A 23,844-nucleotide genomic window follows, 5' to 3' on the forward strand; every position below is an offset into this window, starting at 1 on the left:
TTCGCCTTTTCTTGTGTTTTATGTTAGTGAAATCACACACCATATTGTCTTGTGTCTGGCCTCTTAGTATAACACTTTCTGAGATGTATCCATGCTGTTAGCTGTATTTGTAGCTCAATTTTTATTGCTGAGTAATAGTCCATGGTGACAGTATTCTGTTGTGTATTTTATTCTAGTAGAATTTTATGGGAATATATGAATATATCACAGCTTGTTCATCTGTTTACCTGTTGATCCACCTTTACTTTGAGATCTACTAAAATGCTGGTGGGTACTTGCCTCCTCCTTCTTTATGTAATCTCTATGATGGTAGTGACAGTGTCTGTCTGGGCCACGACTGTTTCCCCAGTGCCTAATACAATGTTCAGTACAGAGGAGGCACTCAGTAAAGATTTTATGAATTAATGCATGAATGAATGAACACATGCATCAACACATTGGTTTAGCTAATCAACTGAGAATGGAGACTGACCTATGAAAAGAACACATTATTAGCTAATTTCTCTATTTTGACCTTTTTCGGGTTCTGAGCACTAGACTAAGCTCAGTCTTTCATAAATTGAGAGAAACAATTCTTATCTTATGTGATTGTTATGAGAATTAAATGAGATAACCTACGTAAGACACTTTACACAGTGCCTGCCGTGTAGTAAGCACCTAATGACTCCTCTGGGTATTACAATAATTGCTATTATTTTAATAAGAAGAAATGCCATTCAAGCTATGGAACTTAGATGGGAGTTGGCAAACTCCTGTTCCCAGAAATTCAACTGAAAAACCAAGGTGTAGCTATTAATAGCTTTCTTCCTTTCCTTGTACGTAAAGAAATGTAACACTTCTACTCACAGGTCATCGGTGACTGACACTCTTGCTTGCATGTTTGTGCAAAGTTGTCCTTATTAGTGTAATATGTGACATTGTTTTAGAAAGTGGCTGCCATTGCAGTCTTCCCACTCCCATCATTGGCAATTAGAAGGTAAACTTATATTTTAAAATTTGATTCAGAATATGAGTATAATCTCACCTGCTACCAATTCAGGAAGCCTCCTTTGCCACTCTATCAACTTTCAACAATTACTCTGAGAATTTCCAAAAATGCCCCCAACAGGCCTCCTATCACCTTCCCCTTGTTACTTCAACTGACATTCCTGTTAAAGTGGCAGATAATGCAATTGGCCCTAAACAGAGCTGTTGTCCATTTGCATAAAAGAATCAGCTTTACCAAAAACAATTTTGCCATTTTCAAAGGGAAATGGGATTACAGATACTATTTATTTTCTTAAGTGGCTAAACCTCCTGTTGTCTGGATCAAGTTTCATATGTGACTTATTATCATCTCGCTTCCGTTAAAAGACCTCAAAACTGAATGACTTTTCTAGGACAAACAAAAAATCCCCAAACCAAGCCCTACCCATTCTTTCTCTGATACCACCCCTATCTGAAGAATTTTATCTGTCTGTGGCTGCCTCACACCCAGGCTGCAGCCATGGCACTATTTTCTATGACTAACATTGTCTCCCTCCTTAAAATACTTTAGGATCCAAGAATCCTCAGATGCCCTGGAAGGTCTCCATAGCTATCAATCAAGTGTCCCTTTTGCAATTTAAGCCTGTTTCCTTGTACCCTTATTTCAGAAGCAGTAGAAAAACTTCTTCATAGGAATCATGTTTCCTTTCAGAGAAAAGTCCAGCTCAATTGTGTTTTCCCTTCACTCAACAATTCCCATGTGTTAAGTATTCTCTCCCAGACATCACAGTCCAACTAGGCCGTGTGAGCAGTGATAATCCCTCTAGTTAGCAGAGGTTGGAGACTTTTCCTGAAATCAGGGGACAACCTTGTAGCTCATAGCTGAGTTGGCTTCAGTTTAAATACTTTATGAGGGTTCGATAAGTAGAAAGAGAATTGGGAAAACACAAAGTAAGCTGCTTGTCTGATTCTTCCTTATGTCATAAGAGAAAGATAACAATGTGTTCTTTGGGTTCTATATAAGGGAAAAGGCTGAAACCAAACCCATTGAATGCCCACCTGGCCCTAAAGAGTGGCTTATTAGGGTTCTCAGTGCCCAGCTGAGTAAGAAGTCCCCCTTGCCTCTCCAACCATTGGGGTTGGTGTCTGTACACACTCCAAAACACAGTTGCCTGCCAAGGTCAGCAGGGCTCACATTTTCCATATAGAAATAACCCCCAAGCTTGTTAAAAATGCAGGTCCTCAAACCACGCTGCAGAGGGGCTGTTTCCTGGAGGCCTTCTGAAGTGGGCTTCTGTGTTGATGATCTCTCGAATTCTTAACATCTGATATATTCCCTACTAGGAAACTGAAGGTTCTATGATCTTTTGATTTTCTTATACAAAGGGAATCAGAGGAAAGCTATTCAATAACCACAATGAGAGTGGAAGTATCTGACTGATGCAAATTCCACAGTGTCCCGTTCATCAAAGTGTGGTCCACAGACTACCTGCATCAGAGTCACAAGGGTGCTTATTAAAAATGCAGATCTCTGGAACTCACCATTTGACGTGAGTCAGGATTTCCAAATTCCAAGCCAAGAAATTTGTACCTCAACAAACCATCCAGAGGATTTTGAAGGAATCTATAGCTTGGGAACTGTTTCCCTCAGGGTTAAGTCTTCTTAGTAAACTGTTGGAGATGGAACCCTGTGAAACCAGGGGTCTGCATGCTACAGCATGATGGTGGAGGTCTCACTCCTGGACTGTCAAGGGCCAGACATAGGTGTAAAGAACTGCCTCTCAGGTGGAATTTAGGAGCGTTGTTCAGGATCTGCATGACCTTGAGAAGGTTCCTTAATTTTTCTTCATCTCAGTTTCTTAATATATAAAGTGGAGATAATAACAGTGTCTTCTTCTTGGGATTGTTGTGAGGATTGAATGGGTAATTACCCTTAGATACATGGAATACTGCCTGGCCCACAGTAAGTACTATGTACATGTTGGTTGCCACTACTGCTTCTGTTATAATTATTATCACCATCTCAATTTCCACCACCTTGAAGGTTATTCTCTAAAACCCAAGGGTCAGCAAACTATGACCCTTTGCTTTGTTTTTGTGAATAAAGTTTTATTGGAACACAGCCATGTTCACACCTTTACATTATTGTCTACAGCTACTTTGTGCTACATACAACAGGAAAGTTACGTAGCAACAACAGGGCTCATATGGTCCACAATGCTTGACATATATCTCTTTGCCCTTTACAGAGAGCTTGCCGACTCTTGCTCTATACAGCTTTGGGCCCCTGTTAATATGTTGATTGCCCTGGGAGGAACAACAAGGACTGCTGTGTTTCAGGTTAGCTGACAGCTGGTTGAAGGCAGAACTCTGAGTGAAGCAGAAGGAATCAGCATCTTGCAATAGAGTAGAAAGAGGGCAGAGAACATCCTTGAGAAATGGCTTGGGTGAGAGGACTTTGCAAGTCTCTTAACCCAACTCCTGGCCTGAGCTTTTATGAAGCTGGAGAGTGTGTGGAAATAGCTGGGGGAGGGTTTTTCCATTTTCTACCTGTCAATGGCTTTCTTCCTCCAAGCTTCAGACCACTTTCTCAACTGGTCAGTTTATGAAATGCCCTTCCTGAGATCAAAGCAAGTCACCCAATCCAATACCTTCAGAGAAATTTCTGTTTACTGTTTTTCAGTTAAAATGAGAACTAATTACCTACTATGTTTCCAAACACTGGGGCAGATATAGGAAATAAGGCATGGACCTTGACCGCAGAGTGCATAATCTTCTTTAAACTGAAAAGCCATAAGCCTTTCAAATGAAGGACTTAAGGCCCCATCCTTACTCATTTGATACCCTGACACAATGAAGAAGTGACTAGGATTGCAAATAACTGGTAACTGATTAACATCTGCCATTAAGATTGTGACAATAAAATAATTGGGGGCAGGTTGTGTCTGCTGAAGACCTATGTTCTCATCACTGGAGATTCTACTGAGCGAGGAGTGGGCTGAGCTGTGTTTTTATTGCCCATGTTTTGCTAGGAGGCAGTTGCTAACTAGCAGGTAGAAGGAGCAGTTTATTGAGTGCTTCCTACGTTTCTAGTAACTGTGGTTTACATATGTTATCTCATTGAATCTTTACATTGGCCCCATGAAGTAGGCGCCACTATCCATTCTACACATAAAAAGCAGGTGCTAAAATTACCATAGCTAGTCAATGGCAGAGGTGGAGTTTCTGTTTGTCTGATTCCAAAGCCAGTGTTGTAGTATATTTCAGATAAGTTTAAGAAGGCAGGGAAAGATAAAAACACATCTGGCTGGAAGCAAGAAAAGGTGGAGAGAATTAAACAGCCTCACTATTCCCTGTTTGAAATCCTAATACCTGAGATTTAGTAGAGAGGTGTACCAAAGCAACAGCACTGCCTTTTTCTTTAGAAAATAAAATAACAAACTCCTACTTCCTGGCTTCCAAGATTAACAAATATTCAGTTTTACCATAATTGCTTCAGAATTTGAGAAAAATTAAACAACACATTTAAGAAATAAAAGTCTCATATGTATTCCACCCTGATACTTAAAGCCAATTATTCTTACGATGTTGTCCAATTTTAAAGTTTGATTATTGCCCAATTTTTAAATGGTATAGATTGTAGTTGCTCACTTAAGTCATTGCAGCTGTTGGGCAAATTTGGCTTTTTGTTTTGTTTTGTTTCATTAAAAAAATAATATTAGTGGTTTGTAGTGGTTAGAGACGGTGGAAGATGGCCTTTTATCACCTCATCATCAGTGGCTTAGGTAAAACAAAAATCAGCCATAGAACTCTTCTGCCCATCAGAAGCAGGCCCCCAGTTGACATGCCTCCTATTTTGCAGCTCAAGAAGCTCTACTGTTCACCTTGTAAAAGTCTTTTGTGACAGGAAAGGCTTTTTTGACAGCAGGACTAGCCCACCTGCCCAGTAGTAAGTCTGAGGTAGAGAGATGCAGGCTCTAGACCTTGAAGATTGCTCTAATACCAAAGATTCTTATATCTGGTGCAGGCAAGAATAGGTGAGTGTGTGCATATATTTAGTATTGTGCTGGTGCAGATGGATCCCACTGTGTACATCTCTTCCCAACACTGCATTCGGTGATATGGTGTTGGTAGCTTGAAATTGACCATGGCAATCAACAAACACTACAAATAAAGGCTTGGTTTTGTTTGTTTGCTTGTTTGTTTTTACTTTTTTTAAAAGAGCCGATTGTTAAACATTTGCCTGTGCATGGCTGAATATATTCCATAATTTATCTTTTCTTTTAGTATAAACATATTTTCCCCATTCTTTACTGTAACACAAAAAAACTTCAATGAATATATTATGTGGAATTTTGTGCACATATGTGTGAGTTCCTTTAGCATATAGACCTAGAAGTGAAGTTTCTATCTTATGAACTGTGCACATTTCAACTTCATGAGGTAGCATCAAATTGATGTCCTACTAGATTTCCTATTTTCTTACCTTCTTGTTGACACTTGATATTGTCAGTCTTCTTAATTTATGCCAATCTTAGCTGGAGGTGGTATTTTACTGCTATTTGAATCCATAATTTTTCTGATTACTTATGAGGCTAAAAATCTTTTTACATGTTTATTGGCCATCTGGGTCTTTTGTGAATTTGCTACTCATATTTTTTGTTCATTTTTTCCTTATATAATCTCCTGTTCTTCTTATTGATTTGTAGAAATTCTTTACATATCCTGAATACTTATTCTTATTCAATTATACGCAGTATACACATCGTCTCTCACCTGTGGCTTGTCTTTTAATCATGTTATGTTTTTGTCATAAAGAAGTTTAAATTTTCATACAGTCAAATGTATTATTCTTTTCTTCTATAATTTCCATGTTTTTTCATGTTTAAGCAATCTTTCTTGACCTCAAGGTTAAAAATATGTTCCTATATTTTCTTTTTCAAAGTTTATATTTTCATATTTACATTTTTAATCTATCTAGAATTTATTTTTGTGAATGGTATCAGGTGAACATTTAATGTTTTTCCTCATATGGAAATGCAATTATTCCCACATTATTATGAAAGAGACCCAAGTTTCCCTCTTGCCTTTGTGATTCCTCTTATTCATAAAAGCCCCGCATATGCTTGCATCTATTTGGCTATTACCTATTCCAGTCTATAGATTCATTTTCTTTATTTTTGGAACTATTACACTCTAATTACTGTAACTTTACAAAAGTTCCTGACGTTCTTTTGGGGCAGTTCTTTTCTCTTTATTCATCCTTTTCAGAATTTTCTTATCTGTTCTTCGAGGTTTACTCTTTAATGTTAATTGAACCATTTGTCAGCTTGGCAAGTTCCACTGAAAACCCCGTTAGGTTTTTTACAAGAATGACAATGAATTTATAGATTAATATTAAAATAATCTATTAATATTTCATATATATGTACATTTATAGAGTCAGGTATTTTTATGTCCTTCAATAATTGCTTTATAACATTTCCATAAAATTTGAATTTATATTTTATTAGAATTAAATAATAATTTTATGAATTATTTTTATTTTTATTGTTAAGGGGATGTTCTATCCTGTTTTATGATATGAATGGCTATGGCTGCCCTATAGGAATGTTATTAGTTCTTATATGCTCATTTCGGTATTAATTTTTCAAACTTTTCCCCAGTCTTTGGAGCTTAAGCATTTAAGGTAAACTTAGCATTTGTCCTCAAAAGAGTCAATGGTGTTATCTTTGACTACCTTTATTAGCACTACGGTACATATGGAAGGGTCAAAGTTTCTAATACGACCGTCAGGGTAAAGTCTAAACTTTATGTTTATGATAAGGTGTTTATGACAAGGTGTCTGCTAAAATCAGCTCACTTGCAGCAATGGCTTGGACTAGATCCACTTGCATTCTCTTTTTTAGCTTGTTTTTTGCCCACATAGCAGCTGTACCGGTAAGTAGAGTCCTGCTTTTTGGATATTTAGAAATATTAATTCTAGTATACATTATCCATTTTCTGTATATTTATTTTTTTCAGATTAAGTATCTTCCTAAAGAAAATGGTAAGAATTAGTTCAAATGCACAGAGAGTGTTTTTGAACTTTTTTCATTTGGCAAGACTAATAATAATTTTTCTTCTCACTTTTAACAGTACATGATGCAGATTTTGGTGAACAGAAGGATATTTCAGAAATCAATTTAGGTGAGTTCAATTTTTGTGTTATTAAAGTCTTGAAATTACTTAAAACCCAGTGGTGGGATTACTGAAGAACACTTTCCTTCATAATACTGTATTGTGATTCTTTGGGGGAGAAGTATTTATTGGTGCTTTGTGAGAAATTGCATTTTCTGAAAGATAAAAATGTGGAAAGAGAAGATAGTCAGATCAGACTTTCTAGGAGAGCTAGGAAGTCCTCAATGGATCTAGAAATACATAACAAGTTTCTCTTTATAAAAATTTTATTTTTCCAATTTGTATTTGGAAGAAAAGGAAAGCAAATAGATAATTATTCTGATTGTTAAAGAAAAATATAAGAATAGGCCTGGTGTGGTGGCTCACGCCTGTAATCCCAGCACTTTGGGAGGCTGAGGCGGGTGGATCACGAGGTCAGGAGATCGAGACCATCCTGGCTAACACGGTGAAACCCCATCTCCACTAAAAATACAAAAAATTAGCCGGGCGAGGTGGCGGGTGCCTGTAGTCCCAGCTACGATGGAGGCTGAGGCAGGAGAACGGCGTGAACTCCGGGGGGCAGAGCCTGCAGTGAGCCGAGATCATGCCACTGCACTCCAGCCTGGGTGAAAGAGTGAGACTCCATCTCAAAAAAAAAAAAGAATAAGCCTCTGGTTATATTTAGTGGGGAAACAAAACCCAACCCCTCCACTGGCCCATCATATTCACTAACGACTCTTTGGTTGAGACTTAGAGGTGAGTGTAAAGCAATTTCCACTTAGACATCTCATTTACAAATATATTTCTTGAAGAAATTCATCAGTCTCATCCATTACTGAGAGGAGAGAGAAGCTGAGTCATCATCTCTGTTTTCTCTCTATTGTCCTGCTTCTGAAATGAGAGAGAAGCCTCTGCATTCCCGGTGTCTTAGGTCAGGATTTGTGGAAGCAGAGCTATTCATGATCATAAGTATCTTCAGTTTACAAAAGCTTTTATATCCAATTGCATATTTATTTGCTCAGTCTTGTCATGGAGTAAGTGCTGTTTTCGTTTTTTTGGGAAGGGACAGGTGGCTTCTCATGGTTAGAGTGACTTGCTCAAGATCATAGGTAGCAGTGATGGGGCTCACTTCCAGATCTTGCAGCCCATATTGTAATAGCACAGTGCTATCTGAAGGCTACAAAACTAACATACCAATAACTAAGGGTCAATTTTTCTGGCTTTGTCTCACTCACAGAGAAGCCAGTTAGTTGATATTTAATTGGAATAGCTGGAGAATGGCTGCATAGGCAGAGCAGAAATAGTTTAGGAAGGTAAATGGGTGAATGCATAAATGGGTCCCAAGACTTCAGAGCCAGGCACTAAAATATCTCTCTTTAGAGTTAGCCATTGTGTAAACAGTTCAGAGAATCTGCTGTATTTTACAACAGAGCTAGGATTAGAATTAGAGTTTTTCTAATCTCATCATTACTTATCTAATAAAAATTAATTCTTTACCTCTTTGCCATTTTGTACTCTTTAGGCCCACCACCACCTCTGATCCTTGATCCCAGTGGAGAAATCTCATTGCCATGTAAATCTTCTTTTTAGGCCATTTCAACCAAACCACCAGGATTGATTGGGTTAGCCATATGGCCAGATTCTAACACCATAAATTGGGAAAATCATATAGAGAAAATTGCCACCTTTTCACCATCTTCTTTTTGTCTCACAAGGCTGAGTTAACGTTTCTTGTCCTCCACCCCAAGACCGGCTCCTCTCAGTCCTTTTCATTTCAGTAAATGTGACTCACTCCTTCTAGATTTTTGGCTCAGAATGTCAGAGTTGCCCCTAACTCTTGCCTTTCTCTCATATCTGACACACAATCTGTCAGCAAATGTTATTCGATCTACTTGATCTACTTTTCTTTTTTCTCTTTTCTTTTATTTTCTTTGTTCCTGAGATGGAGTCTTGCTATGTCACCCAGGCTCGAGTGCAGTGGTGCCATCTCGGCTCACTGCAACCTCCACCTCCCAGGTTCAAGCGAGTCTCCTGCCTCAGCCTCTCGAGTAGCTGGGATTACAGGTGCCCACCACCACGCCAGGCTAGTTTTTCTATTTTTAGTAGAGATAGGGTTTCTCTATGTTGGCTAGGCTGGTCTTGAACTCAAGACCTCGTGATCCGCCCACCTTAGCCTCCCAAAGTGCTGAGATTACAGGCATGAGCCACCATGCCCAGCCTAGATCTACTTTCAAATCATACCACAGTTGAGACTTTTCAGCACTTTTACTGCCCCCACCTTGGTCAGCCACCTCATGTCTGGCCTGGTCCTTTGAGGGGCCTCATAACTGTACTTCCCTTTCTGCCTTTGCTCCCTACAGACTATTCTGCACAACATAGAGCTCTCCTTTTAATATCCTTTAGATCATGTCATTTCTCTCCTCCAACCATCTAATGACTTCTCCTTCAACACAAAGTAAAGGCCCTAGAGCCTTGATTCCCAAAGTGTGGTCCACAGGCCAAAGTGATCTGTGTCACACAAGAGCTTTCTCTTAGAAATGCAGCATTTGAGGATCCACCCCAGACCTACAGAATTAGCATCTTCACATAGACCCAGGTGGTTTCTATGCACATTAGAGTGTGAGTCAATCTGCCCCAGCTGCCTCTCCAACGTCATCTGTGACTACTCTTCCCCTTCCTACTTGAGCTTTCCAGCCACCCTGACTGCACAGCTACTCCTCTAAGGAAGTGATTTTCGATGTGTTGTCCCCAAGCCAGCAGCATCGGCATCATCAGGAAACTTGTTAGGAATGAACATTAAGTCTCAGGCCTCACCCCAGACTTAATGAACCAGAAATCCAAGGGTGGGGGCTCATCAGCGGGTGTTGACCAAGCCTTCCAGGGGACTCTGATGCTCAAGTTTAGGACCACTGCCCCAAGACATCAAGGCTTTCCTGCCACAGGACCTTTCTATCTGGTGTTTCCTCTACCTCCACTACTCTTCCTTCATTCTCTCGCTCTATCATATTTCTGCTAAAATGCCACCTCCTGTGGGAGGCCCTCCCTGACCACACTTTAACAAAATAGCAAACCTATCTCACGTCAGCACTCTTTCCCACTTTACCTTTCATTTGTTTCTTTTTTATTGTACTTTTCACCATTTGTCATACTTTACAGTTATTTGTTTATTTGTATGTCTCTCTCTTCCCCCAATCAAGAGTGTCATCTCCTTAAGGACTTGTTTTATTCTCTGCTATATCCCAGCATCTAGAAAAATGCTTAAGACACATTAGGCATTTAATAAGTGTACACTACATTAACAAATTGGGTAATGAATAGATTGAGGCTTGCTTTCCTGGATGTGCACTTCTTTGGGAGATTCTCCCTGCCCCCCATGACCCTATCCATTCTGACCGACCACTGGGGCCAAAGTGGGCTTGTTCACTTCACTCTGGAAGAGCTCCCTCGATCCCATTATAATCCAGGCTAGGTGTCAGGAAATACAGATTTTTGCTAAGGACAAACCACAATGTAAGAATAGATGGACCAGAACAAAGTCCCTCTGTTTAAAAGATTATTCAAATCTGGGTCCTACTGACAGTGGGACAGTGATGTCATTACTGTTTGTGGTTAATTGTTCTGCTGCCACAGGAATAGGTCAGGGATAAAGAGGTTAAGCAATCTAGGAAATGTGTGCATGAGGAAGGGAATGATACAGGGATAGCCCTAGTTAGTCACTGGCAAGTGAAATTATGATGCCTGCTAATACCTAACACCTCCTTGGTGTCCTATGCATAAATGGAGCTGGTTCCTGAATGAGCCACAGGCTTTGCCAAATGGGGCCTCTGTTGGCTCATGAGACTGTGGTAATTAGTCTCTGCCTTGGCTTCTCAGCCTGTAAATCAGGGCTGTCCTCAGAATGAAGTACAATCCAGTGATTCTGTCTGAAGTTGTTGCATTTTACAGAAAATGTTTCATGTCACATGAGAGTTATGATAAGTGATGCTCTTTTAATGCTTGAGAAATTTTCCTACAAAGATCTTCTCTTTTAAGAATCTTGCTTACTGAAACAGGATGAGGCAAGGATTAAGCAATACCAGCAGTGGGAGAGTATATTCTGCTAAACACCTGAGAACAGATGTTTGGAGATATGGTTTAGAGTGGATCTATCCATATTCCCCTGGTCTTCCTCATGATGCGGGCAGCACCTTGAGCTTGGTTTTAGAGGGTATCATCGTTTTTTCATGGGAAAGAGCAAAACACACTCATTTACCTTGGGACAAGAGGCAGAATGGTACAGTGGCAGAAAGAGCCCTGAATGGAAAGGCAGGAGTTTTGATGCTCACTTGGCCACTGGATTACATAGTACATCACTTCATGTCTCTGGACTCTATTTCTTTCTCCATTTCTCTCAAGTCTTTTCTTTCTTTCTTTCTTTCTTTCTTTCTTTCTCTTTCTTTCTTTTTCTTTCTTTCTTCTTTCTCTTTCTTTCTTTCCCTTCCTTCCTTCCTTCCTTCCTTCCTTCCTTCCTTCCTTCCTTCCCTCCTTCTTTCTTTCTTCCTCTTTCTTTTCTTGTGAGATGGAGTCTGGCTCTGTCACCCAGGCTGGAGTGCAGTGGCACTATCTTGGCTCACTGTAACCTCTGCATCCTGGGTTCAAGCAATTCTCCTGCCTCAGCCTCCCGAGTAGCTGGGACTACAGGTGCACACCACCATGCCCAGCTAATTTTTGTACTTTTAGTAGAGATGGGGTTTTACCATGTTGGCCAGGCTGATCTTGAACTCCTGACCCCAGGTGATTCATCCACCTTGGCCTCCCAAAGTGCTGGGATTACAGGCATGAGCCACTATGCCCAGCCATTTTCTAAATAGTTTTCATCCTCCTTATCAGTGCTGCATCAAATCCCTTTTTTATAGTCAGTGATCAATAAAATCCCTTCTCACTTATCTCTTACTTCTAAGATTCTTAGACAAGATTTCTTGTTCCAAATTGAAAACAGAGGCTATGACAACATGTGATACTCATCGGCCATTCACATTTGCTTAACTGGAATTTTTGCATTGTTTCAAAAAGTTTTGCCACATAAAGATTAATATTCAAAGATTTATAATGGCAAAGATTAATTTTATTATGAAAGATGCCTTTTAATAATGTTCACTCAAATATTCTTTTTTTAAAAAAATTCCACTTCCAGCTGCAGGCTTGGACCTCTTTCAAGGGGACATCCTCTTGCGGGTGAGTACCTGTTAATGACGCAGTAAGTTCCTCAGGCCAGGCAGTACCATTGGGTGTGAGTCTCTGCTCTGTGGCCAGCCCTGGGATGGGCACTGTGAAGGAGATAGGAGAAATCTCATCTATAATCTGTTCCAGTGAGGAGTTCCACTGTAGTTCGTAAGGACAAAAACAGAGGGAAAATAGGCAAATAGCCCAAAAGAGTCTAAAATAATTAAATTGCTTGTCTATCCAATTTTCCTGGGATTGCAGGCCCCCTTTATTTTGTTCTTAATAATTTCTCTGATTTTTTCAAATTATCTCTCAAGGATTTCTATTGCTTTCATAATCAGAAGACAAATTGCCACTAAACTGTTTGAGTTGTGTGATAGACTGTTTGCTGTGTGAGAGTTTAGCGAAGGAGGAGGTCGAGGTGACCTTGAAGACTAGGCTTCCCACTCACCTTTACCTTTGTTTTCACAGAAATCCAGAAATGGCCTGAGAGACCCAGACACCAGGTGGACGTTCCCCATTCCTTACATCTTGGCCGATAATTTGGGTAATATTAATTGTTCTTAATTAGGAGGTTTTGGTTTAACTCTCTCTCTCCTCTCAGCCTGTTCATGGGCTTCACACTGGGAGTAACCACCAGGATCTAACAGCGTTTTCAAATCCTGATGAATCTTTATCTAATGGGGAGAAAGACATAACATTACATCAAAACCATTGCTGCTTAACCAGTCTGAGATACACAGAATCCAAAAATAAATTTTAAAATGCAACACACATTAAAGTATTAGTATAACCAGGAGAACATAAAAGAACAAAACCCAATGAAATATAATTTGCATCAGAGCAAGGAAAAGTTTGCACTTTGTTTAGGTGAATCTAAATGTAGTGTGTGGATACTATTTTCAGCATATTGATTTCTTCCCTTTTTCTTACAAGAGAAACATGCCACACTTTGAAAAATAGAAAAGTCCATATTTCACATGTTCACAATCCTTTTTTCTTGGTGTTATTTTTATTTTTTAATTTTTTTTTTAGGGTGCACTTCTTTTTTTTATTATTATTATACTTTAGGTTTTAGGGTACATGTGCACAATGTGCAGGTTTGTTACATATGTATCCATGTGCCATGTTGATTTCCTGCACCCATTAACTCATCATTTGGCATTAGGTATATCTCCAAATGCTGTCCCTCCCCCCTCCCCCAACCCCACAACAGTCTCCGGAGTGTGATGTTCCGCTTCCTGTGTCCATGAGTTCTCATTGTTCAATTCCCACCTATGAGTGAGAACATGCGGTGTTTGGTTAAGACGGGTGATTTCTGCATTTCTGTTTGAGGTACCGGTTTCATCTCACTAGGGAGTGCCAAACAGTGGGTGCAGGACCGTCGGTGAAGCGCACTGTGCGCGAGCCGAAGCAGGGCGAGGCATTGCCTCACTCGGGAAGTGCAAGGGGTCAGGGAGTTCCCTTTCCTAGTCAAAGAAAGGGGTAACAGACGGCACCTGGAATATCGGGTCAGTCCCACCCTAATACTGCGCTTTTCCAACGGGCCTGGAAAACGGCACACTAGGAGATTGTGTCCCGCACCTGGCTCAGAGGGTCCTATGCCCACGGAGTCTCGCTGATTGCTAGCACAGCAGTCTGAGATCAAGTTGCAAGGCGGCAGCCAGGCTGGGGGAGGGGCGCCCGCCATTGCCCAGGCTTTTCTTGGTGTTATTAATGTCTACTCTTTTCTCTCTCTTAAGGAAAAGATCTGAATATGTTACATATTACTCGTTGTTAGAAATAATGACTAGTAGAATCACTTCTCTGCCTTTTAGCTAAGGTTGTGTACAGAACTAACAACCGGTAGAAATAAATAAATATTAGAAGCCTCATGTAGGCACCGGCTGACCCTCAAGCAGTTGACTGACAGCTGAGCAGCCATGATGACTCAATGCCTGCAAGGCCCCTCCTGCATAGACAGATGGACAAGATTAGAGTGAAGAAGGGAGGCCAGGACAAGGTTGTTTTTTTTTTGTTTTTTTTTTTTTTTGAGACGGAGTCTTGCTCTGTCACCCAGGCTGGAGTGCAGCGGCGCGATCTCGGCTCACTGCAAGCTCCGCCTCCCGGGTTCACGCCATTCTCCTGCCTCAGCCTCTCCGAGTAGCTGGGACTACAGGCGCCCGCCACCACGCCCGGCTAATTTTTTTGTATTTTTAGTAAAGACGGGGTTTCACCGTGGTCTCGATCTCCTGACCTCGTGATCCGCCCGCCTCGGCCTCCCAAAGTGCTGGGATTACAAGCGTGAGCCACCGCACCCGGCCGACAAGGTTGTTTAATCTTGTTGGGCTGCTAGGCTGCTCCTACTCTCAGGAGATGTAGATTATGTTTCAGTATTTTCCATCCTCTTTATCAGTGCTGCCTCGAATCCCTTTTTATGGAGAACAGCTAGCTATAAACAAATGCTATTGTTCTCAGCTATTAGTTGGAAAATTGACTTGTTTTTTCCAGTGTTTGCCTTGCAAATTCATGGAACACCAATACTTAACGGAACATGATTTAAGAAACACCAACTTTAAAAGGGGTTCTTTCCCATTACAATTTTTTTTATCCTGGTTGTCACATCTGCACCACCCTATTACGTGCCAGGCTCTGTGCCTTCATCTGATATTTTATGTAACCTTCACCATGCCTCTGTGAGGTGTAAGGCAGTGCTTCTCAGACTTTAATGTGCATAGGACTCAGATGAGGATCTTGTTAACCTACAGAGTAGGTCAGGGTTGGTGTGTGAGATGTTGCATTTCCAACGGTCCTCTAGTGATGCTGATGCTATTGGTCCCCACGTAGACCGCAGCTTAAGTAGTAAGGTCTCTCTAGTTGCAAGGTAGGTAAGAAATTATATTTGAGAGTGATTTGAGACAAGTGAACTGACATAAGATAAAGGTAGTAAGGATACAGCAGTATTTCTCAAGCAATACCACATGAAGGTCACCTTTAGTGTTAAAGTTCAGATGCCCAGGCCCAGACCCAGACCACTGTGAAAGCAAACTTTCTAACTAGAGTTCAATATTTGTGTAGAATCGTTTTATTCAAGTTAAACTTACATGGAGTGAAATGCACAAATCAGTATATAAGGCTTTTGACAAACACGTATACCTATATAATGCACACTTCCATCATTCCGTAAAGTTCCTTTCTAGGCAGTTCCCATCCCCACTCCTTAAGAGACAACCACCATTCTGATTTTCCGCTATGGATTAGTTTACCTGATTTACAACTGATTTACAGATAAATGAGCTCATATACCATAGTATTTATTTTATAAATACTACGTGTCTGGCTTCTTTGACTCATGTTTTTTAAGTCTTTCCATATTGTTGTGGAACAACAGTAAATTCTTTTTTTAAACTACTCAGTAATATTTCTTTGTATTAATATACTATAAATTATTGTCCATTTTTCTGTTGGGGCTAGTATGAAGACAACTGTTGTGATAATTCTTATACAAGTTTATGTGAATACATTTTTTATCTTTGGTAAATGCCTAGGAATATAATTGCTTGGTCATATGGATAACTATGTAAGAAAGCGCCAGTTTTCCAAAGTGGCTGTGGCATTGTACACTCCTCCTGAAAATATATGAGTGTTTCATTTGCTCCACGTCCTCGCTATCATTGATAGCATTAATCTGTTGTAATTATAGCCATTTTGGTAGTTGTAAAATGGTATCTCCCTATGATTTTAATTTGCATTTCCCTAATGATTAGTGATATTTAGCACATTTTAGTATGCTACTGGCTATTTTTGTATCTTCTTTTACGAAGGTTTGTCCAACTCCTTCATGAGTTTTAAAAATTATATTGTTTGTCTTTTTATTATTTGTAGGATTTTATGTATTGTGGCTAAAGCCCTTTGTCAGATATACGTATTATAAATATTTTCTGTTAGTCTGTTACTTACCTATTTGTTTTTGTTTTTCAAGCAGTGAATTTTGAAATGCAAAAGCTTTAAACGCTGATAGTGTGATTTATCAATTTTTTAACTTATGGTTTGTGTTTTTGTATTCTAAGAAATATGTGCTTAAACCAAGTCACAAAGATATATTCCAATATTTTTTGAAGTTGTGTGGTTTCAATTTTTGTCTATAATCGATTGCAAACTAATTTTGTGTACAACAGGATGAAGAGATTGAGACTGATTGATTGGTATTTATTAGCCCAGTTGTTCCAGCAACATTTGCTATAAAACTTTGCTTTCCTCATTAAGCACTCTTTGCAAGAGTCTTGTTTTCCAAGTTTGCCAAGACTCCTTATTTCTTGATCTGGTATCTCTGTTTTCTTATCTTATTCTACTTGTCTATCATCATGTCAAAAATCACTGTGTTGATTACTCTAGCTCCATAGTTAACCTTGAATTGAGTGTTGCAGCTTTGCTCTCCAATTTCAAGACAGTTTAGCCTACTCCAGATCTTTTGCATTTTCATGTATATTTTATAATCAATTTCTCTAAAAAGCCTGCTGGGATTTTGATAGGAATGTGTTGATTCTGTACATAAATTTGTAGAAAACTAATATCTTAAAGATATTGAGTCCTATAATCCATAAACATGGTACATCAATCCATTTATTTCAGTCTTCTTTAATTTATCTAATCCATGCTTTATAAATTTCAGTTTAGAATTCTTGTGTGTCTTTGGTAAATTCATTTCTAAGCATTTTATATTTTTGATGCTATTAAAATGAAATTTTAAAAATTTTACTACATAATGTTTTCTGCTAATATATAAAAATACAATGGATTTTTATATATTGATTTTGTATCCTCTTACCTTGCTAAATTTACTCATTAATTTTAATTGTTGATTTGTAGACTTTTTTAAGACTTTTAGTAAAAATTCTTCTTGCCTATTAATATAGACGGTGTTACTGGTTCCTTTCCAATTTTTACACCATGTATTGTTTTTTCTTGTCTTATTGTTCTGGCTAGGACCTTCATTACCATGTTGAATAGAAGTGGTAAGAGTGGACAGCTTTGCCTCATTGGCTTGTTTTAGTGGTAGTATTCAATACTTCATTCATGTGGGACACTATAAGTTTTCCACAGATGCCCTTTGTCAGATGGCAGGTTTTCATCATGAATAGTTGTTACAGTGTATCAAATGCTTTTCCTGCAACAATTTAGATAAGTATAATTTTTATTCCTTATTGTGTAATATGGTAAATAACATCAAATTTGAATGCTAAACCAACTTTGCATTTCTCAGATGAGCCCTACTTGATTATGATGTATTATCCTTTTCTTATTTTGCTGGATTCCTAATATTTTGTTATAGATTTTTGTATTTATATTCATAAATAGTATGGGTTTCTAATTTACTTTTTTGTAATATCTTTATTAGGCTTTAGTAATAAAGTTATGTAGCTCTCAAAACCATCTTGAAAATTTTTCCTCTTCTTTTATCTTTTGAATAAGTTTGTGTATGAACTTTTTCTTTCTTAAATGTTGGTAAAGTTCACCAATAAAATAAATAATAAATTTATTTGTTGGTAAAATTCACCAATAAAATAAAATAACCAAGTAATGGAATTTTATTTGTGGGATAGTATTTTTATAATTAATTCAATTTATTTAATAATTTTAGAATTATTCTTATTTTCTATTATGCTTTTATTAAATTGTATTTTTCAGTTATAAAAAATTAAGATTATCTTAATAGATGCAGAAAAAGCATTTGACAAAATTCAACAACTATTTCAACTAAGTTGTCAAAATAGTGGCATAATATCTCATTATCTTTATAATGACTGTAGAATCTTTAGTGATAGTCCTATTTCATTTTTGATATTGGCAATTTGTGTTTTCACTCTTTTTTTCTTGACATGTCCTGCTAGGGGCTCACTGATTTTGTTAATATTTTTACAGAATTGACTTTTGATTTGTTAATTTTCTCTTGCTTCTCTGCTTTCTATTTAGTTACTTTCTGTTATCTTTATTATTTCCTTTCTCCTACTTATTTCAGGTTTAGTTTGCTCTTCTTTTTCTATATTCTTAAGATGAAAATTCATATCACATTTTAAATCTTCATTTTTTCTAATGTAATATATTCTACAGCATGGCTACTAAAGCTATAAATTTTATCTGAAGCACTGCTTTACTGCCTTCTTCAAATTTTGATATGGTGTATGCTTATTAAAGTTTAGTTTATTAATAGATACTTCATAATTTATCTTGTGAATATTTTCATCCATGGATGGGATAAAAGTATGTTAAAATTTTTAAAAATATTGTCCTTAGCCTTAATATTATGCAAGCATTTTACAATAGTATAATTCCATTTATACCTCTGCCCTTTGCACTTTATTGGTTTATATTTTCCATCTATATGCTTCATAAGTCTCACACTATAGTGTTAGAATTTTTGATTTAAACAGTTATCTTTTAAAGTAATTGATGAAAAACAAGACAGTCTTCATATTTACTTTTACACTTGAAATTTCTGGTGCTCCTCATTCCTCCTGGAAATTTGACTTCTTCTCTAGTATCATTTCTCTTCAGTCTGAAGAACTTCCTTTAGCCCTTCTTATAAAGCAGATTTGTTGATGACAAATTCTGGTTTTTCTTTTACCTGAAAATGATCTTTATTTTGCCTAAACTTTGAGGATATTTTAACTGGAAATAGAATTTGGGTTTATAGTAGTGTTAAAAATTATTATTTTAACATTTTTAAGTTGTAATACATTGTCTTTTTGTTTTCCAACATTTGATTATAAAAACTTTTAAATAATCAAAAAGTTAAAAGCATTATGCAGTGAACATTCACATACTCACAACCTAAATTACAATTAACAGTTTTATTTGCTTTATTTCATCTATCCATCCCAATATCCCTCTATGAATCTATCAATCCATTGTATTTTTGATGCATTTCAAAGTTGCTTTCAGGCACTAGTCCACTTTACCCCAGTCACCTAAGTATGCATGTAATTAACTACAGTTCAATATTTGTATATAGTTCCCTTTTACATAAAATATATATAGGGTAAAATGCATGGGTCTCAGATGTACAATTCAATGAGTTCTTAAAGATCTATGCACCTATGTAATCCAAGTTCCTATCAAGAGATGGAACATGTTTATAATGTATATGCCTCTGAAACCTAACTTCCTATGAAGAGATGGAACACTGTTGTCCTTCCAGAAAGTTCTCTTATGGCCCTTCCAAGCTATTCTCACTTTTCCGGAAAAAGAAGGCGCTATTCTATTTTTTCTTTTTTCTTCATAGGTGAATTTAACCTTTTCTAGAATTTCATATAAATGGAATCATATGTTATATACTCTTTTGAGTAAGGCTTTGTTTTACTCAGTAAAACTTTCTTGGGATGCATCAGTGTTACTGTGTTTATCAGCAATTTGTTCTTTTTTTGTTACTGTCATTTCATTGAATTTAGTATATCACAGCTTGTTTAATTATTCTCTTGGATTGATGCTATGTTTTGGCTGTTATGAATAAAGCTACTATAAGTAGTCTTGCACATATTCTTTTATAAAGTATATTCTCATATCTCTGGTGTAAATAAGAATAAAATTGCTGGGTTATAGTATAGGTGTAGGTTTAGTGTTAGACCTCTTTCAATGTGCTGGTACCATTTTACACAACCACAAACAATGTACTTGAGTTTCGTTTACTCCATGTCTTTGCTAACACTTGGTGTTGTCAATTTTTAAAGTTTTAGCCATTCTGTTGGGCATGTGGTGCTATTTTATTAATTTATTGATTTATATTTCCATGATGACTAGTAATGTTGACCTCCTTTAAAGTTACTTATTGGTCATTTGTATATCTTCCCTTATAAAATATCTGCTGTGTTAACCCATTTTAAAAATTGAGTTGCTATTTAATCCTGAGTTCTTAGTGTTCTTTATATATTTTGGGTATGTCTTTTATCAGATATATATTTTGCAAATATTTTGCTCCAGATACACTGTTTCTTGTCTCCAGTGTCTGATAATAAATCATCCATCTTTCATACTTTCATATTATTGTTCTCCTGTATGTAAAGTCTTTTTTCTCTAGTTGTTTTCAATATGTTCTCTTTATTTTTGTTTTTATAACAGTTTGATTATGGTATGCTCATGTTGATATTCTTTTTATTTATTCTGTTTGTGCTCACCACATTTCTTCTATCTTTAAGGTGATTTTTAAATAACCAAATCTGAAAAATATTAGGCCATTATTTGCTCAAATATTTTTCTGTGTTTCTCCTGTCCATCAAAGACTCTAACTGCACATATCTTAGACTGGGTAGTTTTTTTCCCATTGGTCACTAAAGCGCTATTCATTTTTCTGAACATTTTTCTCTCTGTCTCTTTTACTATCTCCAGTCAGCTTTTAAAATTATCCAGTGAATTTTTTATTTTTGATATAATACTGATAGAATTTTCACTGAATTCTTTTATATAATTCCCATTTGTCTGCTGAGATTATTTGTATGTTTATCTTTTTTCCATTAAATTCTTTAACAAGTATACAATAGAGATTTAAAGTGTTTGTCTGTTAATTCTAACATTTTAGTCACCTTGGGGTCTGTTTCTCTTTCTAGTTATTGCTTTTACTATTATCTATCGATAACAGTTTCCTGTTCCTTCACAGGTCTCATAGTTTTTTATTATATATTAGACATTGTATTACATTGTAGTGATTATGCATATTCTCATTCGCCTCTGAATTGTGTTAATTTTTGTTAGAGCAGTTAAATTACTGCATGATCATCTGGAATTTGTGGAGGATTTTGTGGTCTTGCCCTTAGTTCAAGGCAAATCTCTTAGTGCTGTTAGTAGTCTTTACTGTTAAGTCATGGTCCTTCTGGGATTTCAATGGAATGCCCAAGTTTCCCTAACCCCTGTAACTTTGCATGACTCAAACTCCAAATTCTTCCTCCACTGCAGTGGGCAGCAACTGATGTATCTGTTCAGGTTGCTCAGCCTTCCAATGGCTACTTCCTACTGAAGGGCTTGGAGCCTTCTCCCATTTATGCAAAGTTCATGAGTCAGACAAGGATTGAAGGGGCACTTATACACAGACTTTGGGATGAATCTCCTCCTCATCTACCATGACTTTCCTTTCTAGGACTTCCTCCCTTGATTTTCAGCCACTCGGGTTAAAACTCAGCCCCAAACTTGTCCTTGTGGTATGTTAAGAAAATACAACTGTAGATTTATACTTGAGTTCTCTTTCTTGCATTGAAGAAATTAGAGCATGCCCTCATGCAAAAAGCTGTATAAATGTGAATCTTACCCAATGAAATTTTCCCTCTTTTAAGAAAAAATCCTCTAGTTTCTGCCTGTTTTAGCCATTTTCCAGCATATTTAAAGAGTTTATTTTCTTATTTTTTTCAAGTTTACAACTGTTATCTGTGGGAAGATTAATTAGATTCATGCTCCTTGACAATTTATGAGCACCAGAAATTTTCTCAAAGGAATCCCTAAACTGAATCTAGGTAGCCTTCTTATGCTTATCTTCTAATACGTACAGCCATTGGTATCTAAAGTTAACTCTTCTTAAAAGAAAAAAAAAGAACAAACAAAGTTAACTCTTCTTATATTATTTGATCCAAGGTTAAAGGAATGCTAGTGGTTTTCAAAACTAACTTGTTTGACACAGAACTATGTACAACTTACTATGTCAGGGCAGTTGGCTAAGAACAAGAGTTACAATGACAAAAAGTATATCCCTTTCTCTCAAGGAGCTAACAGCATCTTAAGTGTAGCAAACCACCTACATAAAGACAACTCAAGCCTTGGCTACCTATAATCTCAGCACTTTGGGAAGCCGAGGCAGGAAGATCACTTGAGCCCAGGAGTTCAAGTTGAGCCTGAGCAACAAAGTGAGACCTCCGTCTGGAAGAAAGAAAGAAAGAAAGAAAAGAAAGAAAGAAAGAAAGAAAGAAAGAAAGAAAGAAAGAAAGAAAGAAAGAAAGAAAGAAAGAAAGAAAGAAAGAAAGAAAGAAAGAAAGAGAAAGGGAGGAAGGAAGGAAGGAAGAAAGAAAGAAAGGAAGAAAGAAAGGAAATAAATCAGTCAAATGTGGCTCCTGCATACAGAGGAGGGGCACTCAGGATTGCCTTCACGGAGAAGAGGAAGACTTCAAATGGGCTTTATTTCCGTTTATCCTAATAATGTTGAGGCAGTTTTTACAAAGTTATTACAGAGTTGCTTAGCTCCCTCTTTACAACTTATTTAGGTATGGAGAAGGAAGAAAAGGTATAATTTTAAAATTAATCACTCTCAGAAATCCCACCATTTGGATTGAGAATAACAAAAGCCATATAGCCTTCTAGGAAGCTTGCTTTCAGTATAATCACTTTTTTTTCTCACATTTTTGTGACACCACAGCTATCTTGGGTACATCTCTTCATATTGCAGATGTAACTAAGTAAGAATAGGTAAAAGTGCATGAAAATCTCCCAGCAGATGTAATGAATGTTCTTGTTATTGTTATCTGTGTAGTTTCCACAATTAGTTTATTGGCTATTCCCAGGATTATTTCTTTAATGATCTTGATATGACATTATATGACATTTAGGCTGTGGAATCTCCAACTTGATAGTTTATTAAATGAAATAAAGGCCAGAAAATATGATGTAATTTCCTGGCCAATAGTTATAAACTCTTTGAGAGAAAGCACTAAATCAAATGTGCAAGAAATATAATTTAATTTTATGTAACTTGGCTTAATTTTTAACTTAGATTCTAACGACTTCAGTGAGTTGATGGGAGGGTAAAATGCACACAAAGTAAAACATAATCTCAGTTTCTCTGGAATATCTTTCTTCTCTACCCCATCTTTATCTTACAATGCCAAAGTGCACGCATGCTAGGTGAAAGGAAAGGCGTTTAATCTTTGGTCATTGGTCTCCATAGGTTACTAGTCAGCATCTATTTTTCCTGCCCCTTCAAGTCCACTAGGCTTCTGCTGCTTGGGTGCTGAGCTTGGGATACAGAAATCTTTTCTAAGGCTGTGTGCAGTACTAGCTGTCTAGTGTTGCCATCTCCCAGGCATCTGGCTGGGAAGCAGGGTAAAATACTGTATGTGCTTCTTATGCTTTCAGAACCCACAAACCTCTCTAAGCTCTGCTTTCCTCCTCCAGAAAGAGAGAATGTCTTTTCAGATTGGGGTAAGGAACACTATGCTCACTGCCTCACTCTGAGGTACTTTATCTATGTCAACTAAAGCCAGAGCTACTCGCAAGCCACTTCTGTTTTCTGTTCTGTCATGTGACTCTCCTGAGGCAATGCACTCTAAATCTCTGCTTCAGTGGCGGAAAGGCAAAGGGAGAAAGTGTGGAAGTTATTTTATTATTTTATTTAGCCATATACACATGTGTATATTCTTATTTTGTAGACATATTTGCATTGTGCCTTTAAGGTATGCACTTAATGTTTATGCCCACAACTAATTTTACAGATGTCCACAACCAATTTCGCAGTTTTAGTTACCAGGAAATCTATTTATTACCAAAAACCCTATCATGCACCTCTGT

General features: G+C 37.4%; 1 protein-coding gene across 2 annotated transcripts in view; it reads left to right on the forward strand.

Moving 5' to 3' along the window:
• Positions 1–6,827: 6,827 nt before the first annotated feature.
• Positions 6,828–23,844, forward strand: part of MEP1A (meprin A subunit alpha) — a 47,386-nt gene continuing 30,369 nt past the window's right edge. The window contains exons 1-5 of one of the 2 annotated variants that reach the window (XM_032140313.2): positions 6,828–6,906; positions 6,991–7,015; positions 7,105–7,155; positions 12,299–12,339; positions 12,799–12,874. In XM_032140313.2, coding sequence (XP_031996204.1) covers positions 6,838–6,906; positions 6,991–7,015; positions 7,105–7,155; positions 12,299–12,339; positions 12,799–12,874 — 262 coding nt within the window. In that variant the 5' untranslated portion in view covers positions 6,828–6,837. Of the gene's footprint in view, positions 7,016–7,104; positions 7,156–12,298; positions 12,340–12,798; positions 12,875–23,844 lie in introns of both variants that reach the window. The other variant, XM_032140312.2, reaches the window with a different exon arrangement.

The sequence above is a fragment of the Hylobates moloch genome, unplaced genomic scaffold (genome assembly GCF_009828535.3).
Source record: "Hylobates moloch isolate HMO894 unplaced genomic scaffold, HMol_V3 SCAFFOLD_20, whole genome shotgun sequence".
NCBI lineage: Eukaryota > Metazoa > Chordata > Mammalia > Primates > Hylobatidae > Hylobates > Hylobates moloch.